The sequence below is a fragment of the Vollenhovia emeryi genome, unplaced genomic scaffold (assembly GCF_000949405.1).
Source record: "Vollenhovia emeryi isolate VEMERY1.0 unplaced genomic scaffold, V.emery_V1.0 DF939911.1, whole genome shotgun sequence".
Classification (NCBI taxonomy): Eukaryota; Metazoa; Arthropoda; class Insecta; order Hymenoptera; family Formicidae; genus Vollenhovia; species Vollenhovia emeryi.
The window spans coordinates 1-11,406 of NW_011966455.1; the positions used below are offsets into that span (position 1 = coordinate 1).

The window sequence follows — 11,406 nt, forward strand, 5'->3', positions numbered from 1 at the left end:
TCACTTTCTCAGTTTATTTTTATTTTTATTTTTGCAGAATTGACTATTTTAAATGTTTAATTTTCACAATTTCAACTTTTTCATTAGACCGTTCTCTTACAAATTTGAACTTAACGTAATTCTCGCTTCTGACCGACGAATTAGTTATCAACAAGTTTTATAACACTGACCTTGCTTAATTATGCAACGTCTCGTCCGGATGGATAATGTAGTCGCATTCCATTGCGGCATCCTCAACAGATTTTTAAAGCGAAGCAAAAAACGCGCCTTTTCTTCTATCACTCCCGCGCGCTCTATCGGATCTTCATTGTTTTCCTGTTGTGTATTCCTTAACAGGTTAAGAGAGCAATATCCGTAGGATTAGTTCATTCCTTTTAGTATAGGACAGTCCAGTATGGGTAAGTCTTCGCGTAAAGCAAAGAAGAGGAAGAGATCGTCGTCGGGCGACCGGCTTGCGGTCATCGAGAGGAAGCTGTCGCGCTTATACGAAGTGCTCACGCAGGATGAGGTTAGGGCGGCCCGTCGGGCCTCGTCAGATTCGCGCGGGTCCTCTACTCTGGTGTCTCTAAGGGACCAGGACGAACAGGTCGAGCCGTTAACGGTCGACTCTGTTGAGGATCGGCGGACGAGCTCAGCGTCGGATAAGCCCGCAGACCAAGATGAGCTCGGAGATACATCCTCAGGTGTGTACGTGCTTCTTCTTCTTCTTTATCTTGTTATGGCACCCGGCTCCCGTGTTGAGCCGATACGACCACGACGAACCAATAGTCTTGATAGGTTAATTCATGTTGAAATCGCGTACGGGCATTGCGGCGCAAGCGTGCCGCGCCGCATCTCCGCCATATAACAGTGGTGAATTCAAATTTTGAGGTTAGCAGCTTTAAAAGCCGCCAGGATAAGACGACAGGTTTTAACGGACGGGTTCACAATGAAAGGAGAGATATCGAGCGGGTTTGGCTGATTGGAAATGGCTTTTAAGTGATCGATAAGTTTACTCATATGGTGCCTGTGGTTGGTGCAATGAAATATGATATGATTCACATCTTGAATTAAATGGCCGCATGGGCACTCGGCTGAGTCTACGATGTTCTTTCTAGACAAGCTGTAATTTAAATTGTAGTGGTTACTGCGAATGCGATTGATTATGACAATTTCCTCTCTTTCCAGCCGAATTTTATAAAACCAAGGTTTGGGTGCCTGAGAGTGAAAATGTTGATGATAGAACTTGCCCTTAAGCATGGCTTTATCCGTGAAGAATGCCTTACCCGAAGCCTTCATATTGTATGTTGCCTCAGCGTAGAGATCAGTAAATGGTAATTTGCAGTTATTTATCACCTCCTCCCCGTGTGCCTTGCGGGCCAGGCTGTCTGCTTCCTCGTTGCCGGTAATGCCTCTGTGAGAGGGGATCCATATCATGGTAACTTTAGTACCAGATTTATTGATTTTCACAATTCTGTCTCTAATTGCGGCGATCAGATATCCTTTGGGAAACGGGTTAGTTGATGAGATGGCCTCCAACACACTCCTTGAGTCCGAAAAAATTACTGCTCTGACGAATCTCTTGACATAGTTCCTGCAGTGCTCCAACGATATAAATATGGCCCAGGCTTCCGCCGAGAATATCGAGGTGCGCCTGGGCATCCTGAGCGAAACCCGTAACGACAATTCCGGTGAAAAGATGCCCACTCCAACGCTGAACGAAGTATCCTTTTCGATTCGGGATCCATCCGTGTAAAATGTTACTGCTCCGAAGCGTATGTCCTCTGTCTCCTCCATAAACGCAGTCATGATGTTTTTAGGGTTCCAGCATGATTCAAAATGCAGCTTATGATAGTCTGGCCTAAAAATCAAGGCGTCATACTCCACGCTCGTACAAGCCGGACCCGACGTCTTGTGTATTTCCTGTAGTTCCTCCTTTAATTTAATGTAGGTCTTCAAGACGGGAATGTTTTGTAACAACCAGACACGTTTGTGGAATGAAGTCGACCGCGCGGAGGCCGCCTCCATGCTCTCTATCACTAAATTATCTAATCTTGCCGCACTTCTGCTAATGAAGCGGGCGTTCAGCATTTCCATTCTTGATTGAAATGGGGGCTCCCTTGCCTCCTCCAACATAATATTAATAGGTGTGGACATCCGATATCCCATGGCAGATCTGATCGCTCTGTTTCTAAGCTTGAGAAGACTTTCTAGCTTGGTAAGATTGCCTTTGGAGAAAAACACCTGATGACCGTATTCAAATACACTTCGCATTAAAGATCTATACACGTTAAGTAAAAGAACAGGGTGACCCCCCCACCAGATACCCGCCAGGGAGGATAAAGCGTTGGCTATGTGCCGGCATCTAGAGGTGATGTGTGCTAAGTGGGCTTTGCCCGAAAATGATTGATCGATTATTATACCCAGGAACTTATGTTCCGTTACCAACGGTAAGGTTTGCTGCCCTATAGTGATTACCTCGAGGTCGGGACGCGATCGCTTATTTTTCAGGAAATTCAATGAAGAAGATTTTTGGATGGAGAGCTCCATACCCTTACCCCTAAGGAAGAAATCTATATTTGCTATTGCCGTAGCAAGAGAACTTACCACTTTATCTCTTTCTTTTCCTGCAGCCCACACCGCAAGATCGTCTGCAAATTGTAGTAACCTCACTCCGAAAGGAATACATGACGAAACTCCTCTAATATATATATTAAACAGAAGAGGGCTGAGGATAGAGCCCTGAGGTGTTCCTTTGAACGTCAACCTAGTATCTCCTAAATTTCCCCCACAGATAAAAGTCACTTCTCTTGCGTTAAGGTAATTGTAGATAGTTTTGCACAGATTAGGAGGAACTCCTATATTTGTTAGCTCTCTAAGCAACTCCAGAAGATCGACGTTGTCGAACGCCGCCGAGATGTCCAAGAATGCCGCGGTAACCTTTTCATCACTTGACAATGCGCTTTTGACCTCTATCGCTAGAGTCGCCAAGCTATCTCCGCACGATCTGCCTCGTCTGAAGCCGAACTGTTCCTTTGGGAGAAGGTGATTACTTTCTACAAACCACATTAGTCTCACATATAAGCATCTTTCAAATACTTTCAGCAAACACGGCAATAAGGAGATAGGCCTTAAACCGGAGCCACTAGGTTTAGGTATAAGAATAACTAGAGATCGTCTCCACGCAGGAGGAGCTGTTCCTGCCTTTAAAAAAGCGTTGAAGATTTCTAGGACTTGATTGACCATGTATGGGGGAAAGGCGTTCAGGATACCAAAATCAAGTTGATCAATCCCTGGCGCCGTCTTTCTACTCTTGAAATTGAAGAGGGCTCCTTTAAGTTCCTCCATGGTTATAGGTTTCCCCAGTTCCCACTCGATCTGTCTACCAGAACGCAGATTAAACTCCCGCAAATAAGAGTCAAGATCAATTTTGTACTCACAGCTGGGGGGGCACAACTTTTCCTGAGCCGATATCTTTTGATCCTCCATGGACGCTGTCAATTCTTCCTGCTTTTCCTCTAATAGAAGTCGTCTTTTTTTGTATGCCTTAATGAGTTTCCAGACTTTAGCTGTAGGTGTTCTTCCCGTAAATGTCATGCACAGATCCTTCCATCCCTTGCTTTTATTTCTCCGGAGGGTCTTTGCGCATTCCTCCGCCGACTTCCTGTACTCGCTTAGGTTCAAGGCTGAGGGCGACCTCCTAAACATGAGAAGAGCCGCCTTTCTGTCCCGGTATTTCTCAGTACATTCCTCGTTCCACCACAGGGCTGGGACGTGTTCAGGCCTATAGGTTCGAGACGAAGATCCCTTGGAGGTCCTTTTGTCCCCCACAATTCTTCTGATATTTTCCAAAACAAAACTAACCATGTAATCGTATGCCTCTATTGGATCCGAGGGAAGTGAGTCCGTAAAAGCTCTTTCTTCCCTTTCTAGAGTTTCTCAGCTCTATAGATTCAGACTTGCTCAATTTAATTTTATATTTGAAGAGGTTCCTCGGAGGTTCCAATTGACAGATGGAGGTGAAGAGGGGAAAATGATCACTGCCTCTGAGATCCTCGCCAATCCTGACGGAACACAGAGCAGCGAGGGAAGCAGACGCCGCTGCAATATCGATACCGGAGAAGGTTCCATGCGTCAAGCTCAAGAATGTGTCCCCTGAGGTGTTTAGGACCGAGAGTCCCACCTCCTCCAAGATGTCCATCAGCCGAGTGCCCATACAGTCTGCCCGGGAGCCCAGCCCACCCCACGCAGGGTGGTGGGCATTGAAGTCACCAACCAAAAGCATATATCCTATAGGTTCCAAGGAACCAAAGAAATTGCGGAAGAAGTCTCTGGGAGTATCCGTATTAGAGTGTCTGTAACAATTAACTAGTGTCAGATAATTTTGTTTTAATTTAATGTCTATTATTTGAATTTCGCAGGACGGATGCAAGGGGATGCTCAGCGAGCGAGAGTTATATTGGAAGGAATTACGGATTAAGAAAGCTATGCCTCTGGCTCCAGGAGCAGTAATGTCACCCCTGATGGCCGTGAATCCTGGTAAATGAAAATAGTTGGTTTTCTTGAGCAACGTTTCCTGAATGCAAAGTATATCCGTTTGTTCCATAAGGGCACACAACTCCGCGAACTTGCTTTGAAGTCCTCTACAGTTCCACTGAGTGATCCTGATACCACCGTTATTATTAATATGGAGGTTGAATATGGCTGAGAGATTTCGGATCCCCTTGCACGGGGGTTATATCGTGATGCATAGACCTATGGGCCGGATTTGTATTGACGCTCACCGATTGATTCTGTTCTAATATTCTTTGTAATGGGGAGATGAGTACTTGCAAGTTATTCAGTTGATTGATAATCCACTTCAGGGTTTCTTGAATGTGCAGCTCTTTCGTAGGCGCCGCTGGTGAGGGGTAAGCCGACGCACCGGGAAAAGCAGTAGGCGAGTGTTGATATCTCCCGTTAAGGCAGATTAGAAGGTCTGCATGTTCTTTGGAAAAATGATGTGTTCGAACATCACCTCTGTTGGAAATTGATTCACTTCTCATCATTCTGTCATTATCTGAATATGCAGGAATAGAAGGAAAGGATGAAAGCTTGACCTCCGACGGGAAGAGGGAAGAGGGAGGAGGGATGGGTTTGGGTTTGAATAGCTTCTGTTGCCTTGGAAATAGGGGTAGAGGCCGCAGCGCTGTAGCTATACTTACGTTTATTGGGATACGGGGTTGCCGCGTACGGCGAGGGAGTTGGGGAATTCGTCTGAAAACGCGGTGTCACCGAAGGAAGACTCGTAGTAGGATTATGGTTAAGGACGGGAAAATTCAGGAAGTCGTATCTTAAGTCCTCTCTTATGTTTTGGGTGTTGTCCTTAGAAATGATCCTTTTTCTAGCTTCTTGCAAAGATATGTTTTCCGTGGCTGCCAGGGCTTGGACTTTTTTAAAGGTGATTACTGTAGGGCATTCGTGAGACGTGGGAAGGTGATTTCCCTTGCAATTTAAACATGAAAAGTTCCTCGAGCTCAACGGACATACGTAGTCCTTGTCAACGTGCTTGTCTTCTCCGCAGTAGATGCATCTTGCTTTACTTTTACAAGAATTGCTGATGTGTCCAACTCTATAACAGGAATAACAAATTTTAACCTTGGGAATAAATGGGAAAACTGTGTATTTAATGTTGTATATAAAGACGTGGCTTGGAAGAACTTGGCCTGCAAACTTGATAGAGAGTGACCGCGATGGCTCGTATGTGAACCCTTTATCCGTTTTGATTCTTCTATTAAGCCTATTGATATCCCTGATCCTGGCGCTAGCTTTTATGTTTTGAATCACCGTTTGGGCATCGATGTCTTGCGGAATTCCTTTAACCGTTCCTATTCTCATTAATCGGTATGCAGGCACGAAAGCGTGTAACCCCTTATTGATTAGGTTGGCATTTCCAACTAGTTTATTTGCATCAAGTATCGAGTTCATAATTATTGCCACCTGTCCTTTACCTATTTTGGTTACTTCCCCCATGCCTTTGGGGAAAATGGCCGCAACAATTTTACTTATGTGAATTGGATGTAATAGCACGGGATTTGTATCCTTGATATGCACAACGTACGGAGGGCAGTCCAGACTGGTGTATTTGTCCAGTGTTTTGTTTATGGTATTGTTAAGCGAACCTGATGTCTTACCTTGCACGGCAGAGACTTGTTCAGAGGCTTTGTCTTTGATAGTTGTGGGCTTGGTTATCCTGTTGTCGTTGTCCGAAGTAAAATCCATTGCAGATTCGGAATCCGCAGAGGTTCCTGCAATATCCGAGCGCTTTCCGTTCCACTTTTTCTTAGACTCTTCCTTCTGAATGACTGTCGGTAGGTTGGCATCGCCCTCTAAGCTCAAATCTTGTGAGGAAGGGATATCGTCAGGGTTCTTGGTGTAATCCATGCTTGCTGTTTCAGCCATATTGCCCCCGCTATTGAGGACCGTGGATGATGCAATTTTGAAGTTTGCTTGCTTCCCATTTGCTGTTGATCCCTGGTTCAATTCCTTTAATTTACGAAAGTCCTCGAGTAACTTGTCTAGGTTGCTTTCCGTAGGGAGAGTCGTTTTGCCAGCTCCCGCGTGTGCGAGAGCGAGGCCTGCGAGATTCAATTTGCGAGCGTATTTTGCTCGATTTATGCACGAGCTAATTCCTTTTTCCTTTGGTTTTTTAGACAACGAGGCAGAAAGCCTGTTTATGGTTCCTAGGAGAGATATATCTTCCGAGCCATCAGAGGTACCTACATCCCCGCTTAAGGAAGGAGATTGAATGTTGGAAGAGGGATTAACAATTGCACTATTGTTTACAGATTCGCATGATGTAAGGCTGCTGTTAAGGGGAGGGAGGTCGTCAGAGTTCCCCTCCGCGTCCTGTTCTTTGCAAGAGGCCGCAGCCTCCTGCATTTCACACACCGACTGTAACTCTTCACAGGCGTATACTATATTATTCCGAAACAGAAAATCCCCGCACGTCACCGAACCGATACACGCCGATGAAGGACCGTTAACTCTCGAACAAAAACCCACTCAGCGCGAATATAGTCGGGTCTGCACGGCCACGTCCGTACGGGTCCGCGGTCGCCACTCGAATCTCGTGTACGTGCTTACCGGATCTGTATTTGGAGAATACAGGCGGGTAGCTCGACACAGCCTTTTTCCTTCAGGGAAATAACATGTATCTCTCCTGCCGGCAGTAATAGAGGGCGGTCTAGAGGAAGGTAGTGTACCCCACAGGCCCCCGCCAGCGAGCAGAGCGACGCTGGCAGCCGACCCGACAGTACTAACGCAGGTAGAGCAGGAGACGGAACCCCTCACTAAGGAGCTGTTTGGTGCCGATCTGGAGACGACGGAGGCACTGGCTTGGAATGACCTAGTGACTCAAAAATGGCTTGAGATCACCCGCAAGGGCCTTGTTGCGGAAACGCGAGACGCCCTTCTGAAGAAATACGCCCCCGCTGAGGAGTTAGCTTTCCTCAGGGCCCCGAAATTAAACCCGGAATTTAAATCGGCCCTGAAGAGTAACTCTATTATTAAGCGAGACGAGTTTTGTGCTAAGGACCAAGATCAGGCGGGTATCGCTTTATACGCCCTAGGGGAAGGCATTTCGGATTTCCTCAGACCAGAGGTACAGCGATCGCTGGACGTTGAAGCGCGGTTAGCAGTAGCAAAGGTTAACGAGGGAGCCAGAAAACTAGCGAACCTTTTTTACCGATTGTCCTTGTCAAGGAGAGCCCAGATCAAACCGGCGATTAATCTAGTCGCTAGAAATACTGCAGACGCCATGGCTGTAGACGACCTTCTGTTTGGCTCGGCCTTCGGAGAGGAGATGAAAAAGGCAACGACTATGGAAAAATCCTCCAAGGATATCGCCAGGATATCGTTGACAGTCTCTAAAAGAGTGCAGCAACCTATTAAGCAACCAACACGGATAGTTCCCAAACCGGGAAACTCCCGGGTCCCCGTATCGAATACAAGACCGGCGACAAGGAGGTCGGGGACGGCGAGCAGCAGTCGTCGGTCATCACATCCCTACAGGTCTCAGTCGAGAAGACGCTAAACGGAGAACAGGTAGGAGTCGCAGGCAGGTTATCGGCCTTTCTTCCCCAGTGGAGACGGATCACTTCGGATTCGAGTATTTTGCAAGCCATTCCAGGATATAGACTGCCGTTTAGTCACCCACCTTTTCAGGGTAGGGAGCCTGCGGTTCTCTTATCAGAGTCGGAAACACAGATATGTCAGCAGGAAGTTGCCAGGCTTCTTGATAGAGGAGCGATCGAACCTGTGTCAGATTGCCAGGGCCAATTTCTGTCGTCCTTTTTCGTGATTAAAAAATCATCGGGAGGCTGACGATTTATCCTTAATCTGAAACGTCTTAACAAGTTTATTTCAGCCCCGCATTTCAAAATGGAAGACTGGAAGACCGTTATCCGTCTCCTCTCCTCAGGGGACTAGGAAGTTGACTTAGAGGATGCGTACCTGCTCCTACCGATCTGTCAGGATGACAGGAGATACCTTCGTTTCCGATTTCGGAATCAACTCTTCCAGTTCAGAGCGCTTCCGTTTGGACTGGCGTCGGCACCTTACATCTTCACGAAAATTATGAAACCTGTGGTTTACTCTCTTAGAGAAAAGGGCTTTTTGTCCGTCGTTTATTTGGATGATTTTCTTCTCATCGCCTCGTCATACAACCAGTGTCTGGAAAATATTTATGCGACGACGAGTTTGTTAACCTCGTTAGGTTTCTTAATTAACTCTTCTAAAAGCGTACTCACACCGGCTAAGATCTGCCGTTTTTTAGGCTTTATCTTCGATACAAGCAGTTTTTCTGTCTCGATTCCGTTGGATAAAAGAGCCAAACTTCTTAAATCGACACTAACCATCTTGAAAAAGAGATCCTGCAAAATCCGGTTGTTAGCAAGCTACATTGGTTCCCTGATTTCGGTTTGCCCAGCCGTGCAATACGGTATCCTGCATACCAAGGTGCTGGAGAGAGAAAAGTTTTTGGCCTTATCAGTCGCGGACGGAGATTACGAAGCTGAAATGACCCTACCACACGCAATCAGAGAGGATTTGCTATGGTGGCGAGAAGTGTTTGAGGACACAGCACAGCGCAACGTTATCAGATCCGGTCGTTTTCAGCTTGAAATCTTTACTGATGCCTCGTTGACAGGTTGGGGTGCTGTCTGCAACGGAGTTCGAACACACGGGTTTTGGGCACCGGAGGAAAAACGTCACCCTATTAATTATTTAGAGCTTTTGGCCGTGTTCCATGCGTTAAGATGCTTCGCACCGCATTCAACAAACTGTGACATTCTCTTACGAGTGGATAATAAGTCGGCTCTCTCATACGTTAACCGGATGGGATCAATCAGGTTCCCCCATTTGTCAAACCTTGCCAGAGAAATCTGGTGTTGGTGTGCGGATAGAAACATTTTCATCTACGCGTCGTATATTCCCTCCGCTCAGAACGTTGAGGCGGATGCCGAGTCGCGAGTCGTATCAGTGGAAACGGAATGGTCTTTAGAGCAGTCTTATTTCGAGAAGATACATTCTCATTTTGGGCCTTTCGATATTGACTTGTTTGCATCATCAATTAATGCAAAATATCCTTGCTTCGTCTCCTGGCTGCCAGATCCTCTGGCACAGGCAGTAGACGCTTTTTCCTTAGATTGGAGCAAATCTTACTTTTATGCCTTTCCGCCTTTTATACTGATTCTGAAAGTTATTCGAAAAATTATTACAGATAAAGCAGAAGGGGTGGTGGTCGTTCCGTGGTGGCCGACCCAACCGTGGTTCCTCTTGTTTAATCGACTCGTCACCCACCAACCGATTTGCTTCGAGCCAGATATTAAAATGTTGACATCACCTTTCAGAGAGAACCATTCGGCCTGGAGAAAGATTTCCCTGGTAGCAGCGAGATTATCCGCCAAGCATTTTTAATTAAGGGAACTCCAGCAGCTGCAATGGAAGCCACACTCGCATCGGTTACGAAGTCTACGATAGCGCAGTACACCAAGCCTCTTCGTCTATGGTGGAATTTTTGCAGGCGAAAAGAAATAAGCTGCTTCTCAGCATCGGTTCCAATGGTTTTAGAATTCCTATCGGATTCGCTAACAAGTGTCGGTTCTTACTCCACTTTAAACACATATCGCTCGGCCATCTCACTTATTTCATCGACTGAAGTAGGGTCTCACGCATTAGTTAAGCGATTTTTTAAAGGGGTGGCGTCACTAAAACCGCAACGTCCTCGGTACGAGTATATTTGGGATCCGTCCCCGGTAGTAGACCATTTGGCTACCCTGTTTCCGCACGAAGATCTTTCACTCGAATGTATACCGGTAAACTCATAACATTATTGGCTCTAACGACCGCCCAGAGAATGCACGTTAGCTGCTATAAAACTGTCGAACATTATCATAAAGGACAGTTTACTTATTAAAATTTCGGCAAAGCTTAAGACTTCGGGGATTGGCAGATCCCAACCTCTGCTCATTTTCAAGCCTTTTTTAGTAGGCCTTTTTGAGTAGGCCGGAGCTGTGTGTATTCTCCTTAGTTAACGTTTACCTGGAACTCACGCGTGAGATTCGACAAGCCGATTGTGATGCATTCTTCATTTCCTTTCGTGCACCTTACAGACCAGTGTCTGCTCAGACTCTAGGTCGTTGGACTAAGTCAGTGTTAACGTCAGCAGGTGTGGACACATCTATTTTTTCGGCCCAATCTACGCGGCACGCATCCACGTCCCTCGCAGCGAGCAGAGGGATTAATATAGATGAAATTCGCCGTGCCGCGGGTTGGAGCAGATCATCGGAAGTATTTGCCCGATTCTATAATCGTCCAATAATAGAAAGTTCGTTTCAGGCGGCGATTCTTAACAAGCCTACTTAGGCCAGTTTTTTCTTTCGTTTCTAAGTGGATATTGCTCCTTATTGTAAACTTTGTTTGACAACATAAAATATTACAGAACAAATCTGAGGATTAAATATCTACATATTATCCATCCGGACGAGACGTTGCATAATTGATAAGTTGAACGAACTTACCTAGTGAAGTTCGACTCCAATTATGCTGTCTCGTCCGGATGGACAGTCCCTCCCTCCCTCTCCCATAGAAGCAGATTTGTTGGGGTTCATCAGTGGGGCCCAGTACGGGTTCAGAGAGGGCCTGTCAACTATTGACGCTATTAAGCGTGTACAGGCCCTCTCTGAAGAGGCGACGTCCCAGGGGGGGGGGTGATGTTGGCGATATCGTTGGATATCTCCAACGCGTTCAACACCCTCCCCTGGGGACGAATCAGGGGGTCGCTCCGGCGCCGCGGGGTACCGCCGTACCTCGCACGCGTCGTGAGCGACTACCTGCGGGACAGGTGGGTCGAATATACCGACCAAGGCGGCGTACGCCGACGGGAAA

The 11,406-nt window shown here is 46.6% G+C and overlaps 1 protein-coding gene across 1 annotated transcript; it reads left to right on the top strand.

The window, feature by feature from the left end:
• The first annotated feature begins 8,595 nt into the window (after positions 1–8,595).
• Positions 8,596–9,936, top strand: LOC105556591. Its single transcript, XM_012003685.1, has one exon. It carries the CDS (start codon positions 8,596–8,598, stop codon positions 9,934–9,936), a length of 1,341 nt encoding a protein of 446 aa, XP_011859075.1.
• Positions 9,937–11,406: the final 1,470 nt, after the last annotated feature.